This window comes from Biomphalaria glabrata, chromosome 2 (genome assembly GCF_947242115.1).
Source record: "Biomphalaria glabrata chromosome 2, xgBioGlab47.1, whole genome shotgun sequence".
NCBI lineage: Eukaryota > Metazoa > Mollusca > Gastropoda > Planorbidae > Biomphalaria > Biomphalaria glabrata.
In genome coordinates this window covers 50,775,625-50,794,870 of record NC_074712.1, presented here as the reverse complement: position 1 = coordinate 50,794,870, position 19,246 = coordinate 50,775,625, and the positions used below count along the sequence as shown (strand labels likewise).

The 19,246-nt window shown below is 36.6% G+C and overlaps 4 protein-coding genes across 4 annotated transcripts in view; all 4 read right to left on the bottom strand.

Moving 5' to 3' along the window:
- Positions 1-19,246, bottom strand: part of LOC106072478 (parapinopsin-like) — a 65,910-nt gene that overhangs the window by 21,575 nt on the left and 25,089 nt on the right. The gene's annotated exons all lie outside the window — the stretch shown is intronic.
- On the bottom strand, positions 14,273-16,579 carry LOC129924721 (uncharacterized). Its single transcript, XM_056021220.1, has one exon. The coding sequence runs from the start codon at positions 16,577-16,579 to the stop codon at positions 14,273-14,275; it is 2,307 nt and encodes a 768-aa protein (XP_055877195.1).
- On the bottom strand, positions 16,653-17,327 carry LOC129924720 (uncharacterized). The gene has a single exon (XM_056021218.1). The coding sequence runs from the start codon at positions 17,325-17,327 to the stop codon at positions 16,653-16,655; it is 675 nt and encodes a 224-aa protein (XP_055877193.1).
- LOC129924719 (uncharacterized) lies at positions 17,889-19,237 on the bottom strand. Its single transcript, XM_056021217.1, has one exon. The coding sequence runs from the start codon at positions 19,233-19,235 to the stop codon at positions 17,889-17,891; it is 1,347 nt and encodes a 448-aa protein (XP_055877192.1). The 5' UTR covers positions 19,236-19,237.

Below are 19,246 nucleotides of genomic sequence, written 5' to 3'. Positions count from 1 at the left end.
TAAAGAAGCACAAAATAGTATGTTATTGTCAAATTTAATTAGCTCATAAAGACTACATCTTAACAATCCATATATATAATTCTCCTCTTCCCTCAAGAGTTTGGACGACCTCAAGTAACTCTTCATTAGTTTGATGCGCGAGGAGCTTCTTACACCAGATTCCACAATTACGGGTATTGCATAATGCCGCTTTTTTTTCATCGCGCGCAGGATTGGCGCTTTCCATTTTGAATGACACTCCAAAATTTTGTATCTATATATTTCCGGAGATTTTTTTTTTTTAGTTTTCAAAAGATTTTAATCATTTCCGAAGATTCCCATGACTTTCTCGTATATTTTGCAATTTCAGGAGTTTTCAAGGATTTCCTGGTAAATCGACAGGAGGCAGCGGGAAATCTGTTTTGGTTTAATTCAGGGATGTGCAAATTACGACCCGCGGGCCACATGCGGCCCGCCGGAGTGTTTTATGCGGCCCGCGGACACCTACAGAAATAAGGTGTGCCCACAAAATATACAGATAAAAATGGAGATATATTAAAAAATAATTCCAAGTAGGCTATCTTATAAAAATTATTGAAACTGTCACATTATAAAAAAATTCAAGTAAACCAAGATTAAGCTAATTGACTATACTTTAATATACTCAGTCTAACACTCTAAGACACAATCTCAGACCAGTATTTATTCAATGCTATGAAGAACTGTGTTGAGTTTTGGGTATGCTTGGAACAAGATGGCAAGTGTAACAACTGATGAAGCTCGATCTTTGACTGAGAAAACAGTTTGTTTGTTTGTTTTGATTTTAAAGAATATCCCAACCATAAACTCTAAACAAAAAAGTTTGCACAAAGCTGCATAAAATTACATATTATTGACCCACATTGACAGTCAAACTATATCTAGTGAAATGGTTAAAAGTACAACACTTTTTTTAGATTCCTTAATTATGGAATTCATAAAAGCAAATTTTAAGACGCCAAGAACCAGTAATTAATACCGTCAGCTCAGCATTTAGCGCTGATACTGATTTAGCTCCAAAGAACATAACTCCATGCAAATTATGACCTGAAAGAGAAGTTCCAGTCACTTCTTCCATGGGAGCCTAATGGGTTCCAGAAGCCTTATTTCCATACTTAAAAAAAATAATTTTTGCTGCTAAACTTTCACATTATTAGGGTAAACATACATTTGTGAACAAACATTTTTTCTGTGTAAACTTAACAAGTGTAATCAAAGGTTGATGTTGACCGACTGTAGTTTGACAGCAGTCACCAGGATAACAACTAGTAATCTAGTTTCACAGTTCCGGAACATTTCGAACAAGTGTAAACAGTTAAATACTTCACATTAAGTACAGCTGTACACTTAGGGTTAAAGGTTGTGATGTTAAAAAACATTAGCATATTTTTTTTTAAATCATAAAATTGGTTTCAGAAATAGCTAACTCTTGTTGTAATTCCTCAATTAGGAGTGTGAAAAAAATGTATAATATGCAGCCCCCCATTCCCAAAATTTGCGGCCCTCGATACAAAAATGTTGCCCACCCATGGTTTAATTTAATAATGTATACACCTAGAATTAGCGCGGGTCCTAGGAAAGTGCGGGGCCCACTGCGGTCGCATAGGTTGCAGTGGCCTAAGGCCGGCCCTGCAAATTATCGGCGTATGCTACGCCGCCGGTCGACTAGTAATAAATAAATCTGCACCCCTAAGCTATTAGAAGATAAACTACTTTCTTAATGGATTATAAATGTACATTTTGTTCAATTGTGTAATACAATTAAATCTGAATCTAGATCTATGTCTGGCCTCTATTTAGTCTAATTTAGATTGCTGTCAAGTGTATAGCCTAATGGCCTATGTAAAAAACTGAGCGCCACAAAAGTAGTTCGTTTTTTTTAACTTACAATTAAAACGAAGTTCGTATCAAAATTCTTTTAAAAAACAACATTTCAATCAGTATTTCGTTCAATGAGCTAGTCAATAAATGGAAAATATATTTTATAATAATACATTGATACTTTTTCCACTGTGACCTTAGATGCAGATTTTTTTATACCAATGCGCAAATCTATGAATAAAGCTTGAGTTATTAATGAAGAAGTCAGTAATCTTTTCAAAAAACTTACCTCGTCTGAAGATTTTCATTGAAAAGTGGTGAAATTTTTTGACAAATCTGCTTGCATACATAATTTTTAAAATTAGATGGTTCACTTACGGAAAAGAAAAAAGTAGCCGTTGCATCAAAACTTTGAATGATCTAAAATATTCTAAAATATCATGATGTCCGATTTTCATTTTCACTTCTAGTTTCTGAGATCTAAACGGGATGGACGGACAAACGGACAGACAGGCCACACAAAACTAATAGCTTCTTTTCCCCTTTCGGGGGCCGCTAAAAAAATACCTTTAAATCTAACTAAATGTATGTGAATAGACAATTATTAAAATTCTCGCCCCTGGAAAAAAAGCAGAATAAAGAGAAGGGGGAAGGCTGTACTTTTAAACAATACAAAGAAAATCTTCTTCTTTTCTTCTTTGCTTCGATTAGGAATGAAGTTCTCGCAGTGCACATTGTGGAGTATCAGTGAGTTATCTCCCCTTTTTAATTTCGTATCAAGCAAAGTCCTAGGAAAACAAAGTTTGGGCCTAGTCCTCATTCTAGAAATGTATCAATGACATTAGGCAGAGTTGAAATCTCTAATAGATATAAACAGCTACGTTGACAAATGAGGGTTTTTTTTTTTACAGTAAATTGAAATGTATAAGATTACAAGATAAGAAGATAAATTTCGCTGACAAAAAAAAATAGGTTGACGTGAGTTGTTTATGTAGAACTGAGAGCACTAAGGCTTTTTTTTAAATTTTTTTTTTTAAACCAAGATCTAAAGACGCCTCCCAGACAATAGCATTTAGATCAAATTTACGGGAATTTCGGTCACTTTGAAAAAAAAAACGTTTTTGACTGAATATCGATTTTGTAGTAACCTCCTTCCACCTATGCTGTCTAAGGAGTATCCATAAGGACTCATATGGTGCGTTGGTGCGACCACATACCAGACACAGAAATCTTAAAGCTGTCCAACATGAACAGTAACAGTGAAAGCGCTCCCAGGTAGGCCAATACAAGCGCTACAAAGACACTCTGAAGAGCTACTTCAAGGAATGCGATATCGACATTCACGGCTGGGAAGCACTAGCTCTCGATCGCTCCTCATGGCGTGAAGCTGTGAGTCTCGGAGTCTCGAGATTTGAAGCAAGAAGAGTGGCCAGGGCGAAAGAGCGCCGAAACAATAAAAAGCTGAGAGAAGAAGCAGGCCTATCTGTAACTGACCTAACCCACCATGCACGTATGCGGCCGGCTTTTTAAAGTGAGCATTGGACTTAACAGCCATCTTCGAGTCCATAGGAAATGAGAAATGTGCTCATCTTTGACCACGAAGGAGGAGCTACATGTAGTATGAATAGAGCGTTTACCACTAGATTGTAACAAAGACTTTCAACCATATGTCCAAGTGTCCTTTGGCTTTAATAGGTATGTCAAACTGAGCTCACTGTCAGTGAGTTGAAACTCATTAAAAGCAACTGGTTTATCTTTAAGACTTATCTTCTTCTTATCTTATATGATGCAGACGTTACTTCAAAAAAGATTATTACGTCCTATGCGTCATACATCTAGTCATGCATGTTAGACATTGACTTAAATAGTGCCAAGTCACTGGTTTTCCTGACTGGCTCAGACAACCCATTCCTTGCTCTAATAGCACTAGGGAAGAAGGAGCATTTGTACAAATTTGTACTAGCATATTCCTGACACCACTAAGAAGTCATGGGAAGATCACTCTTTTATTTCTGAAAGTCGGACTAGAGTTACCCCACGTAAATTTAGCGACGAAAAAAAAAGAGGGGGGGGGGAGAACAAGTAGTATTCACCCATCTCTAAATACTTGAAAATGGCGGCGTATGCTACGCCGTGGGTTGACTAGTATGATTATAAATACATAAGCATATGATTAAATGTTTTCTTAGTCAGCAGCCTCTGACTGCATCTTACAGACGAACATATTGAACATATTGAATATATGAAATATTCGCAATGGTGAGTCTCGATTTCATCTTCACAGTACTCGGTAACATTTGTTTCACATTGTTCATATTTTACTGCTTACAAAGTTTATGTCTCCTCACTATTGGCGCTTAGTGAGACTAATATGATGAAATACAACCTCATATGAGACACATTAAAGGGCGCTAACTTTATCTAGCATATTCTCTACTTCTAAAGAATTCAATCAACTTCCCATAATTTTTATAATTCACCGCTTCCTTTCACTCTTGCCAATAATAGAGTCGAGTCTATATTTAGCAATGGCCAGTATTGATTCTCGTGATTATATGGCTATAAATTCAAAGGTTGACAATCTAGTTGTTTCTTTTTGCCCTAAAGTAACCAAAAGGTCGACGGAGTTACTGCTCCTGTCTGAGGAAAGTTTAAGAGGGTAATCAAACGAAAGAGTGTCTGCTGATTAAAGTGACTGACTGATAATTAACACTCACCAAAAACCATTCAAAGATTTATTCCGGTGGGTAAAAATGTCTCTCTTATGGAAAAGGAATACTGGAATAAACAAACTAAAGTTTTAGTATTTTTTAGTTTGTATATTATTTTAGTTTCCTTGCAAATATGTCAATTAAATTTTAAAAAGCATTAGTTGTTTTTTTGATCAAATTTTTTTTCCCTAATTTTACCGACAATACTTCAAATTGACGGTTGGCAACACTGCTGTAGTTGAGTGGTGTCCACCGTTAATGTGCTCGCAATATATAAAAGTAGCTCCTGATAAGTAGCAGAGCGTCAATCCAAGACCTTACTCTCCACAAAATCAAAAATAAACTTTTTTTTTTACTAAAATATGTAAATTAATTTTTTTTTATTTTTTTTTTTAAGGAAAAGAACATTACATTTACAAGTACTTTATTTATTTCTTCTAAAACAGGTCATGTATAAGCATAATTATTAATAAGTAGGGTTTTTTTACTTTAAACTTTCGAAAAGTATTGGGGCCTTCAAAACATTCCTGACCCTCGACCTCGCTTACTTAAATCTGACCCTGTTTGTATAATTTTGAAGTCTTCCCTGAGTAGAAACTGTTCTTTGTGGGTTGACTACTGATCTCAGTAAAGTAGGCAATTTTTTAAAATGTTGGAAGTAGTAATGTCACGTGTTTATTATGTTTATTCGACTTGAAGACATTGATGCTATAAACTTGTGACATATGTGGGTTCGGAGGTGCCTTGATTATAGTTCAAACACTTTAACAAGTAATGAAGTAACAAAGTGCTGATATGTTTTCTTGAGTTTTAATTATTTAAAACTTGAAACAATAAATGTATGTACAAAGATATATAAAACAGATACAGGATTCAGTACAAATAATCAATAAAATGAGTAAATATTTACTTTAAAAACTAGCGACTTCTAATTCTAGCTTTCTAGCTCCCTCTCTCGTCTCAAGCTAACACTCCGCCTTTTATACCTTTCTTTAGGATAAAGAACCGTGACATCTCAATACCCATCCTTGACTCCTTGACCCGTTTACATTTAATTTTCCTTTTAATTGTTTTTATAATTTAACCTATGTTAATTATGTTTCCCTGCTGTAGCCTTGAACTAAGTTTTCATCGGCATCTTTTTGGCATTAAAGCGTGGGTACGCTGACCTGATTTGAGATAGGTACAATGTCCTCATTTTGTAAACAATGAGGTGTCACTAGGGACGTGATAAATAATACGCCCTGTAAATATTTGGTTCATAAAATTGTATCACACAAATCTAAAACAGAGATGTGAGACATTTGGACACTTGATAATCTACTTCTAGTACAGCAGTTGCTTTGCTTTCTAGTAATGATAAAGAGTTACATAGAAATTAACCAGCAAAAAGGTTTGTATCGATGTTTTGTCCTCAATAGTCCATATATCGAAAAACAAAACTGACAATCAATCAATTTCCAGTGTGGTCCAGTTAAGGGATAGAATATTATTGATATGTATGATGATATAGATTTACATAGATTCAATGCCTGCAGAGGTGAAGTACAATAAACATACATATAGGAAACCCATGTACTTGGACCAGCAGGGTTACCTCTATATGTTTGTTAATTGTATGTTTAATGACAAACATGGTTTAAGTATTAGAGCAGTGCGCATGACTCCAAACAATAGAAAGATATTTGTAGCATGTTCTTGTTTTCTTCAAGCAAGACCTCACTTGCTAATGATTATACATTAGTCGTGAACTATACTTCTTAGAATGTTCCAAGAGTTGAGAATACCATCCACGTGTAAGAGGACTTTTGTCAGATCCTCAGTATTTTAGTACAAATTGTGGACCAAATAACTTTCTCCAGCACTAATAAGAACACCGGAAGCGTGGTGACTGAGTGGAACCTAGGTCCCGGGTTCGAATGTTGGTGAAGACGGGAATTTTTTATTCCGAGATCTTTGGGCGCCTCTGCGTCCACTCAACTCTAATGGCAAGCTGACATGGGGAAAGTAAAGCAGTTGGTCGTTGTGCTGGCCACATGACACCCTCTGTTAACAGAAACAGAAACAGAAAGGTCTGAAAGGGGAGGTTTAATTTTTTTTTATTAAGAACACCACAAAATGAGACTTTCTGAGTTTGACTGAGTGTACAGACTGAGTTGTACTTCTTGTATACTTGAACAGCCTCGATGTCTGAATACATTTTTTAAATACGTTTTATAAACCACAAGTTTGGTTTCACCACTAGTATATCTTACAACGAACTTCACGTTTTGACTTGACGTTGTCAATCATGACATGGAGATATTATTGAAAAAGAATAGAGAGAAAGCGAGAGGGATAGAGATTAGTTTATTCTAAGTAAACTAGTTAATTAAGTTAATTCTAAATTTTAACATAGAGATCTGGATTGCTGTCTGGTCATGTGGTATGCACTTTGAACTGTCGTCAAGATGGTCCTGAGTTTGAATCTTGACCGCTTTTATCTCCTCAAGAGGGTTGTGTCAAAGACGTGTTAATCTTCATTTATCTCCCCTGTATTCTATATAAAAAAAAAAGTTAGTTTATTACGACTAATTGGTGACCTAATTGGTTAATTTCTGGATTGATTCATGTGTTAATATCGACAATAAATAATTGTGCAAAATTTCCACTTTAACCGAGAGGTGGGAGAAAAAAGAGAATCCACCCAGACAGACAGACGGAGGGAGTTAATAAAAGAATTGTAAAAAAAAAAAACAACTAACGTGCCAATTATTCGCAAACGACAACGAGACCGATTAAAACTCTATTTCAGTTGTTTTTTTTTTTCCATCAGTACCTACATACTGGCAAAAATTTTCTTATTCCCTGCGGGTCTTTCACTCAGAGATTTTGATTATTCTCCACATGAATCTAATCTTCGTTTGCAAATCAAATTCTTGTGAACAAGTCATAAACTTCATCTTTCTTTGCATAGCATCATTAAAGATTGTACTGACTGAGACTGTTGGGGCAGTGTGACACAACTTATTTTTTAATAAGTAAAGAACTCGTTGGCCATTTCAGAGAGAGTTGTTAGTTGTTGATCTGTTGATCAATGTAGACATTTTAATATTTTATTTAGGTGGACATTTCGACACTTCCATCTATGTCCCTGCACTATTGACCAAGAGATATTTGTGTAACCTGAAACACTTCATCACTGAACAGTAATTGTAGTTTGTAAGTTAGTCTCTTCTCTAAGTGGTGTTTTTTTTCGCGGCTTTACATTGACAAATATTAGAAACGCGTGCCAGTTGACCGCAGAGACTGTGTGTAGCGTGAACAAGCTAGCCAATGACATGTCCGATCTATTGAATTAACCCCTTTCATCTGACAGTGACATCTAGACTACCCAATAAAACTGTTGTGATACTGGGAGGTAACTATGGAAGTGATCTACACGTACTGTTGGAGGGGCAGACAACTGCACAACAAAAGTACAAAAGAAAGGAAAGAGAGAAGAACTCGTGCTTGTACCAATTTAAGGCAAAGGACGTTTGGGCTATGTGGTCTTCGTCCCCTAAACACAATGAACACATAGTAGAATTACAGTTTGTGTGGGTGTTCCCTGTGTTATATAGAAAGGGAGTATTTATTGTTAATGTACAGAGAAAGAGAGAGAGAGAGAGAGAGCATTAATTTAATGTGGTCTTCGTCCCCTAAACACAATGAACACATAGTAGGATTATAGTTTGTGTGTGTGTGTGTTACATAGAAAGGGAGTATTTATTGTTACTTGTACAGAGAGAGAGAGAAAGAGTGAGCATTAATTTAATGTAAGTCTTGTAGATGAATGCAAGATAAGTGGTACTGACGTAAGCTGTTTGAACTACACCAGGATGGCAGAGTGTAAAGACGTGTTTTTTTAGTAAGATTTTATTGTATTAGTTAACTACGTACGTTTCATCTCAAGTGGAACTTCTCTTATATTGTAATAAAAGTTATATGTAGTTTTGTTCAAGTAATTTCAAGTTCTATAAGTTAAAATATAATACGCCCATAGCGGTCTAGTTGTCTACCGGCCCCATGCTATAACTGAACGACCATCAACAACAATGGTACTGTATGGTGCTTCACATAAAACATATTTCTATTTTTACTTTATTTCTCTTACTTTCATTCTCTCATAGTAAAGATTTAATTTAACACAGAAAATCTTTTTTTTTCCTTGTCAGCTTAATAAACTTAATGAAAATAAGAAAATATTTTTAAAATATTTTTTACAAATCAGTTTGGATCAGTCATGTAATAGATCTAGACTAATTCTAGACTAACATAAAAAAAAACATTTATAAAAATAGGAAGAGAAAAAAAAGGGGGAACGAATTGCTCAAGCCAACATGCTAACCATTATGCTAGTGGAGAGCCTATGAATATGGAAGATTGTATAGTCATCTCTTGTTTCTATAGCCTCGTCCTATTTTTCATGTTGTGTTCACTAAGACTCAGACGACAACCTATAAAAGGAACTAATTCAGCTAATACTATCACTTCAGTCAAGTACAAATTCTTTACCTTGTTTGAGATATCAAACAAAATAATTTATTTCCAATAGTTAATTAACTGGTTAATGTTTTTAAATCTTGTGTTGATAAAGATTATGATTATTATTATTAAAAGAAATAATTGTACAAACTTTCAGCTTGATTAGGAGTGGGAGAAATAACGTGTACACACGTTTTAGCAGAGAGACAGACAGTGTACCTAGATGGCCAGTGGTCAGATAGACTCCTCAGGGCAGACGAAGTGTTTTGATCGATGGCAATGTCTGACCACCGACTCCTGGCTTGGACTCCAACCACAAGGCAGGTTGTTATCGCTTACAAAATAGCATGCCGGGGTCGTCCCGGAAACATTTTAAACCGAGAAATTTTCTTCGGCGTTAAAGGACCGGAAGTGGTCAATTATTTACATTTTCTCTTTACGGGGAAGTGTACGTTTTTAAGGTTTTTTTTGTTTCATGAATAGAGATTGTCAGAAAGTTTTTGTTTTTATTTTGTCCTGGAATAAATAACTAAAAATATGTGCACTTTGTTCTAAATAGATAAAAACCTTCTTAATTTAGAATCTGAACAGACAAAAGCATCGTCGACTTTATCTTGTAAAGACGTTTTAAAACTATTTGAGTGAAATAAATAACTTGACTGACCTGTGAATCGTCTTCTTGTGATATTTACTGATCGGATTTCAAACAAGTGCTACCATTTCTTTCAATCTATTCATAGATTCTAGTCAAATAACATGCTCATCCAAAAATGTGTATTTTATATTTTATATAAAAATTAAGAAAAAAAAATGAACAGTATTGGGATTGAAACCACGACATTCCCTTATTAGCACGATGCTCTAACAACTTAGCTGAACAGACCATACTAGATAGGGTAAAACATAAATATATAGATCTTTTTTTATAAATAACATATACAATCATTAAAATGAATCGAAAAAAAATGGCCGCTGTTTTTTTTCCATACTTAAAACGTAAAAATTATTTTTTTTTTTTACTTTTTTTTTGTTACTATAACAAAGTTTATATCAACTCACTTTGTTTGTCTGTCTGGTAAAACGTTTGTAGACTTTATTTCTCCCACACCCATTCCTGGATCAATTAGAAAGTTCAAATACTTATTTATTGTGCCTAACAAAACATAACACGAATCAAAAAAAAATTAAACAATTAGTCAATCAATTATTGATAATTATTTTGTTTGATATGATACCAAATAAAGGAGTAAGTTCTAAATTATTTAGATATATCGTTGTAATTGCGGAGTTCTTATTAGATTTCTTTCTTAGAATTTATTTTATTTCGCTTGTTTATTAATTCAATAATTATTAAAATCTTTCTGGAATTTGCATCAAATCTGTCATGCAGCAAGAGTTTATGTGTAAACTATCGGCTTGATAGGATCATAAACAATGGTGAAAATAGATTCATCGAATTTTGCATTTTTTTTTTAATATATTTTTTTTTACTTTTGATAGGGGCGAAGATACTTCAAAAAATGTACTCTGTAAGCTCACAATGACAAGGTTTGATCCTAGAGAAGGACATCTTCATAAAACTAGGAAAAGGCAGGAAAAGGATTTTTTTTTTCTAATTTTTTGAACACGGACGAAAATGAAATAAAACAAAACAAAAAAATAAAACAAGAACAGCGATGTTTTTTTTTTGTTTGTAAGAGATATGGCACCAAGTGAACTTTAGTAATAAGAGCTGGTTTAAAAAAAAAAGAAAATTAAGTGTACCTTTGATTTAGCCACCTAGCTTTATCCCCCCCCCCCCCCAATACTAATAAGCATTTAAAGCAAGACTGTCTGCGTTCTCTTACACCCGTAGCACAAGTTACTGCCTGTTTCACACCACACACGTACACACACATATAGATAGATAGATAGATAGATAGATAGATAGATAGATAGATAGATAGATAGATAGATAGATGGATGGATGGATGGATGGATGGATGGATGGATGGATAGATAGATAGATAGATAGATAGATAGATAGATAGATAGATAGATAGATAGATAGATAGATAGATAGATAGATAGATCGATCGATCAGCTGTGACGTGAATGTTTTCAACCCAGGCAGATTGTATCAATATTAAATCGACAATCGATATTTCTTTTTGACACTACTTCGATTTTTTTCTCACACCTGGGAAAGACATGCAGGTCAGTGTGATCTTGTCTGTTATAAAGTACATTTGATCTCTAATTAGTCTCGTTAATTCACACAAATATATATGACGTTCTATTAATATTTTATCCAACGCTCCAATTAAACTTATGAAACAGTGTGCCAAAGTGTGCTCAATATTTAAAAAAAAGGTAAATTTAGTTTGTATCTCTAATATAATAATAAAACTTCAAAGCCTATGTAAAGTACATTTTGTTTTTCTTGCTGTTCTGTACAATAGAAAACCAGATCGACAGACCTCTGAGCGAACGTTGAACCCAGTGAGATGAACTGATTTCACTTCTATTCTAGTGAAAAGATCGAAGCCGAATGTTCAAATCTATTTTATCTTAGCTTATTGACTAGTTTGAATTATTAATGAAAGTTTCTGAATTACTAAGCTACAGTTTCAACAGTACTATCGATAGTTCCCTGTTCACAGAGTATTTTTACCGGAAGTCAATTGATTTGTATGAACATTAGCATCGCATTAGTGGTTGATGTTTCATTGTAAACTTTGGTTTCTCCTGAGCGACACCTCTTCTGGAGTTTTAGCTTACATTTTAGTCATAAATACGCGATAATAGTTCAGTTAAGTATCGTAGCCCATTAACACAATAGCAGATCAACACATGGGAGGTGCGGTGGCTGAGCGGTAAAGCGCATGGCTTCCGCATCAGGGATCTCTGGTTCGAATCCTGGTGAAGACTGGGCGCCTCTGAGTTCACCCAGCTCAAATGTGTACTTGACATTAGTTGGGGAAAAGTAAAGGCGGTTGGTCGTTGTGCTGGTCACATGACGCCCTCGTTAACAGTAGGCCACAGAAAAAGATGACCTTTACAGCATCTGCCCTATTGACCACTAGGTCTTAAAGGGGAACTTACTTTTATTTTAACACATTAGAACATAAGCTGGCTAGACCATGACGTTAGACCAGGACGCTAGACCAAGACGTTAGACCAGGACGCTAGACCAAGACGTTAGACCAGGACGCTAGACCAGGACGTTAGACCAAGACGTTAGACCAAGACGTTAGACCAGGACGCTAGACCAGGACGCTAGACCAAGACGCTAGACCAGGACGCTAGACCAGGACGCTAGACCAGGACGCTAGACCAGGACGCTAGACCAGGACGCTAGACCAAGACGCTAGACCAGGACGCTAGACCAAGACGTTAGACCAGGACGCTAGACCAGGACGCTAGACCAGTGCTTTCCGATTTTTTTTCTTGAACGGAACACTTCGCACATTCTGAGCATTCAGCGGAACACTTTGTTTTTTAAGGGAGATTTATTCCCGTGTTGGACTACTAGTTCATTTTTCCAGTAGTTTGTGGAACACGCTTTCAGGTCTCGTGGAGCACTAGGAACACAGTTTGTAAACACTGGGCTAGACGATTAAAGACAGAATCAAGGATTAATCTATGTTTGTGTTCATTGATTGTAAATTTCCTTTGCGAAACATACAAACAAACTGCACAAATTCTAAGAACAACAATTAGTAGATAGATAGGTAAGGGGAGACGGAAATGTGAACACGTGACCCAATTATGAATTGAAAATCTAGTCTAATTATTCATGTCTATTATTGGAAATATTGGATTGAAATTTCTTTGCCTGGCGAAGTGAATGAATTCTATTACAATTTTTATTAATTAGTCAAAAGATATGTTAGTCTTTTTAATGGTCATTTTGAAACAAGGCTCAGTTAACATGGATCAAATGATATTTCAAGATAGTGTGTGGATACATTGTACAGGATAGATACCAAGACCAAACTATTCACGTTATAGTAAACCTTGGCCAACGTAATGAAGACCGTTTCGAGGTGTAATACGACCTTTGACATTTATATAGGATATCGCGTCGAAAAAGTGAGGCGCGTTGGCTGAGGGGTAAAGCGCTTGGCTTCCGGGTTCTAATCCTAGTGAAGACCGAGATTTTTTATTTCGGGATCTCTGGACGCCTCTGAGTTGACCCAGCTCAACTGGGTCACGGTGACATTAGTTGGGGAAAAGTAAAGGCGTAAAGTCAAGTAAGTAAAGTTCAAATCGATACATGAATCACAGAACTGTTCTAGATCAATCATTGGTAGATCGGTCACAGAACTGTTCTAGATCAATCATTGGTAGATCGGTCACAGAACTGTTCTAGATCAATCATTGGTAGATCGGTCACAGAACTGTTCTAGATCAATCATTGGTAGATCGGTCACAGAACTGTTCTAGATCAATCATTGGTAGATCGGTCACAGAACTGTTCTAGATCAATCATTGGTAGATCGGTCACAGAACTGTTCTAGATCAATCATTGGTAGATCGGTCACAGAACTGTTCTAGATCAGTCATCGATAGATCAGTCATCGATAGATCAGTCACTGAACTGTTCTAGATCAGTCATCTGTTTCGTATTCGTTCATGAACGAAACGTCCAAAAGGAACTCGCGATGTTTAAACGCTAGCATCTTTATGTAAGATCACGATAAGATAAGCCCTGCCAGGAATCAGTATCACCTTATCTTGAGTGTTATCAATGCAAAGCCAGATACTACTAGCAGTACACAACGTCTACGCCCGTCGATTTGTTCCCTGGCTTATAGTGTTACTAGCTTTAATTTTACCCGGCTTTGCTCGGGTTTTTTCCCCTACAAATAACATGCATTAATTCCGCTTGAATACTTAATGACGTGAACAAAAGATGGTAATTTATTTAAGAAGTATATCAATTCATCTAGTAATTAAAAAAAAGATAGTCTATGATAATGTTAGCCTACATTTCTGTTCGGTGATTTCAAGTTTCTATTTAGATCTGTTTATTCCATTGTTCAAGAAACCTTAGCCAGTGGAGTAAAAGCTTCCCTTTATATCGTGTTTAAGTAATCAGCTCGAAAGTCTGGTTCATAGTTTGCTAAAGTATCCCCACAGATGAAGTGAATCAAACTATCCATACGATGTGTACACAAAAGTCAAACTCTGTGTGCTGTTACAGCCAGAGCTGTTTCTCTGAGTTGATCATTTTAACATAAAGCCTGTTGATATACTATGTTTTTGGTTTTGTGCTCAGCAGCAAATACAAACAGATTTCGTGGAGAACCCACACGGGAACATGCAACGTAAAGTTGGCCATGAGAGAAGCAGGGGGATTCCAGGTTGATTCCTGCAACTTTCAGTGACTGCCCCTGTGCTTTGTTTATTGTCATTGCAAATGCGAGCCGAACTGGAAACTGCAAACGCTTAAATTCAAAGGGCAGATCAGATGGTATGAGAGGAATTCTAGGTATAAAAACATCTTCTCCCTTGGCACAGCCAGTCAGTATGGTTCCTTCAATAAGGTTTGAAAAAAGATTTTTAATGACTAAACGGGTTCCATTGCAGAGCTTTGGAGGATCAAGATTTCTAAGGAGAATGATCGGAGCACCAATTTTGAGTTGAAGATTGTGATGTGGAAGTCCTGGTGGTTCCAAAGAATTCAGAAATTCTGCAGGATAATATAAAGCTTGTGCAGGGTCTAAGGTACTGTCAATCGATTTGTAAAGTTTGCAATCATCAGGCAGCTGGTTTAAAATGTCGATGTTGATTCTATTAACAGAGTCATTTGTAGGTGCAAGAATAGCTCGTTCACACAGCCACTCATGGTTTCTGAAATTTTCTGGTAAATTACAGAAAACATTAGATTTTAACACTTCGAGAGACTTGACTATGTTGCAAAACTGTGAAGGAAAATTTATAAATCCATTTGAATCAATGGGAACTTTGCCGTCTCCAATTGTTAATAGTTGTTTAGAAAAATTAGCAGCATTTTGATCTTCAGAAAGTTGAACTCTCATATTTGTCTTAAGGGTTATTTTTTCGACATACTTCCAGAGGTATGAAGCTTTAAGACAGGCGTTGAGCTCATCTGCAGGAGTTGACTTTGGAATTACTGGTAGGGTTTGTCTAAAGTCACCAGCTAACATGACAACTACTCCGCCCATTAATGCTTTGCTATTTTTCAAATCTTGCATTAACATATCTACTGCTTCAAGAGCCCTTTTGTGAGACATAGTACATTCATCCCATACTATTAAACTGCAAATCTGAAGAATTTTTGCCTGGCCAGAGTCTTTGGATATGTCACAAACAGGAGTATCACCATGAGCCAAGTTTAGTGGTAGCTTGAAGGTAGAATGTGCTGTCCTACCCCCTTGAAGGAGTGTAGCTGCAATACCAGATGAAGCCACTGCAAGTGCAATCTTGTTTTGTTGCCTGACTTTAGCAAGAAGAAGATTAATGAGGAATGTTTTGCCTGTTCCCCCTGGTGCATCCAGGAAAACTATTCCACCTTTCTTGTCAGTAATTAAATTTTGTATAGTATCATATGCTTTTCTTTGGTCTGGCACCAATTTCGGTTCATTTTCAGTGATGAAATTGGAAAGGTCATCAATATTAAAACTACGCTCACGCAGTAATTCTCTGCAAAAAGCATTTCTTTCGGGTGATTTTAAGCCTACATGTTTCAGGTCTTTTCCAGCCATTGTTAAACATAGGTCTTCCAGGGCAATCAAGGCCTCATCATATATTATGTTTGAAAAATCAATTAGAATATCTGGATTTTCTCTTCTCTTTTGTAGAAGTATGTCATCACTCAGTGCATTTTTATACTTTTCCCAAAGATCAAGTGGATTTGATAATCCACATGTTGTCAACAAAAGAGCAAAAAGATGGCGTACTCTCTGTGCTGTCCCTGTCTGAGCAGCCTCGGCCAGAGCTGCTTCCCAATGCTCATCGTTGTCTAACATGCCTCGTCTTTGGCAAGCCTCTCGAAAGGTTTGGCACACCACACCTTCAACAGTTTTTAAATTAGTAAAAGAGGTCGGGCCTTTTACAACATGAAGGAGCATGCGCAGATAAAAGCATTCTGCATTTGTTGGATGCACAGTGTAGACTCGTCCAAGGGCATCACTCATTTTTACTCCTGGATGATCTTTGACATCAATACCTTGCTTTCTTCTACTGAAACATTTTTGGGATGTATTCCATGTGTAATATTTTGGTACGTCACTGTAAAGCAATGTTTGCGCAAAAGGATCATTCTGACACAGCTCAAAAAATGCAAGAAGGGTAGATTTTGGTGGCGACTGTAACTTTTCTTTTAAGCTAGCTGCATCAAAATACATTCTTTGACCATTTTCTAAGTGCACACTAAGATGTACCACAGTTGGGTGACGTTCGTGTATTGAGAATCCCAATATCCGCCAAACAGCTTCATTGGAGCTGATGTATCTTCCAGATTGAAAGGATTCAATTTCATCCAAATTTGGTCCACTTTTGTGCAATCCGAACATCGCCTGGTCACTACCTTTGTTGACATACTTAAAAATATATTTGATAGATTTCACTGAGTGACAAAATTCTACATTAATGTGAGCACAAAACAACCCATCTGTTGTCAATTATTATTTCCTGCCAAATATTTCCATTTAGTTTCTTGATTTTCGCGGTGTATCCTCCATCTCCTGGCTTCCTTCTCCTGTACAATGGATATCCATCTTCACTTGATTGCGTTTCTTGAATTAATCTTCTTGGAAATTTTTTGGAACATTTTCCTTCTATCATGCAGGGTGAGATACTGTTAAAACCTCCACACGGACCATAGATCATATTCTTTGTCACGATATCAAAAAGTAGAGGATCTTCTTGAGGGTTCGGAATCTCAGCACTGATGATGCTATCGACGTCAGTGGGTTTTATTTTATTTTTGAGCCAAATGAGAATGTGGGAGTGTGGAAGGCCCCGCTTTTGCCATTCAATGTTGTACATCCAGCATCTAGTTTCACCAAAGATTTGCGATTTTGTGATTACTTCTATCATTTTTGCCAGTTTTCTCTTAAAAACACGTGCCAGTATGTCATGACGGTCAGTTGGTTTCTGTTCATCTAATAGTGTCTCCTTTATTTCTGACCAAGCCGGATTGCACGTAAATGTAATGAACAAATCTGGTCGACCATAGTTACGCACAAATGTCATTGCATCCAGGGTGTATTCATGCATGTGTCGGGGACTACCAGTAACAGAAGAAGGTAGAATTACCATTTTACCTAATTCATTTGGATCGGCATCATTTTCAATGGCATCTTTCAAGTGAATATATTCGTCTGTTCAAAGTTTCTTTTGGTTTAATCGAATGAACAATAACCTCTCACTTTCAATCTTAGCATACATATCTACGATGTATTGATGGAAAAGATGTTGACACATTAAGATGTGATTGACTTCGCCTTCTCGCTGCATTATCCTAAATGCATAGTAATCCATTGCGGACACTTTCTTCTTTGGAACAGGGACTCCGGTTAAAGGATCAACCTGCGGAATTCCAAAGTGGTATCCATCTTCACCTTGCCAAAAGATGATTGGGTACTGCAAAGCATCGTATGACCTGTGAGTCTCTGCAACTCTTTGCAAGGTGTTGTTTCTCCTCTCAAGTACTATATCTCGTTTTCCAAATTCATTTCCTACCATCACAATGGCCACCTCATCAGTAATCGGAGCATTAAAGCGTCTAGGATGTTCTGTACTGGGTACTCTATCAGCTCTAATAATTACCTTATAGTCATCAGTTGGCATTTTGTCTAAACTTGTTTTAAAGAATTGAACCTAAGGGTTATGTTGGTGTAGAAGCTGCTGCAGGTCAACTATTATGTCTAGTTGCGTGTTAGGTATCAGGGTGTTTCTATGCGAAGCTTCTTCATTGCTGTTTCCCATAAAATATATTTGTAGGAATTGAGCTCGCTCGTTGGGCAATGGCAACAATGATCCAATAGAATGGTAGACTTGACCTTGCACCTTAAAAGTTGGCATAAACCCAGGTTCTTGAATTTTTTTAGCGCCAAATGATGTCATTTGGAAACACGAATTGTATTTTCTTATCTGTTGACGAAAATGCCTTGCTTTGGCTGTTTTTTCAGACATTAGAGATTTTAAAGGCTCTGGTGGTGGCTGGAGAGATGACAGTTTAACCTTGCCATTGGAACAGCACATGCGGGGGGTTTCTTCCCTCCATTTTAAAGCATGACAATGTCTACATTGAACATTCATTTTCCCTAGTTCTACTTTTGGATGCTTGGAGTAATCGTATAGGGAGTTGTAATTAAAGGCAAGTCCTTTTAAATCGCTCAGTTGTTCACGTGCCCGTGACACACTTGTAGCATTTTTAATTCCAGAAAGCCTGATTTGCTGATGTTCAGACGTTTCAGCTAACCTATTAAAACGCCTTAATTCAAGTCTAGATGACCTTTCTTCTTCTGATTCATGCAGCCTTGAAGTCACATTTCTCTCTCTGTTATCTTGTAGTCTACTGGATCGCTCTTCTTCTGATTCTTTTTGTCTTAAAGTCACATTTCTCTCTCTGTTCTCTTGTAGCCTACTGGATCGTTCTTCTTCTGATTCTTTTTGTCTTAAAGTCACATTCCTCTCTCTGTTCTCTTGTAGCCTACTGGATCGCTCTTCTTCTGATTCTTTTTGTCTTAAAGTCACATTTCTCTCTCTGTTCTCTTGTAGCCTACTGGATCGCTCTTCTTCTGATTCTTTTTGTCTTAAAGTCACAGTTCTCTCTCTGTTCTCTTGTAGTCTACTGGATCGCTCTTCTTCTGATTCTTTTTGTCTTAAAGTCACATTTCTCTCTCTGTTCTCTTGTAGCCTACTGGATCGCTCTTCTTCTGATTCTTTTTGTCTTAAAGTCACATTTCTCTCTCTGTTCTCTTGTAGCCTACTGGATCGCTCTTCTTCTGATTCTTTTTGTCTTAAAGTCACAGTTCTCTCTCTGTTCTCTTGTAGTCTACTGGATCGCTCTTCTTCTGATTCATGCAGCCTTGCAGCGAAATTCCTCTCCCTGTTATGTCCAAGTCTTTGTTGCCTTCTATTTTCACTTTCAGTGCTGCGTTGTAGAGCCATTTTTTTTGCCCTAGGTGTAATTTTTCCAATACATCTTTTTTTTGGTGGCATAATGAACATAA

What these genes read in the sequence shown, in the direction of transcription:
- LOC129924721 (XM_056021220.1), bottom strand. Translation starts at nt 16,579, where the DNA reads ATGTTCGGATTGCACAAAAGTGGACCAAATTTGGATGAAATTGAATCC.
- LOC129924720 (XM_056021218.1), bottom strand. Translation starts at nt 17,327, where the DNA reads ATGGTAATTCTACCTTCTTCTGTTACTGGTAGTCCCCGACACATGCAT.
- LOC129924719 (XM_056021217.1), bottom strand. Translation starts at nt 19,235, where the DNA reads ATGCCACCAAAAAAAAGATGTATTGGAAAAATTACACCTAGGGCAAAA.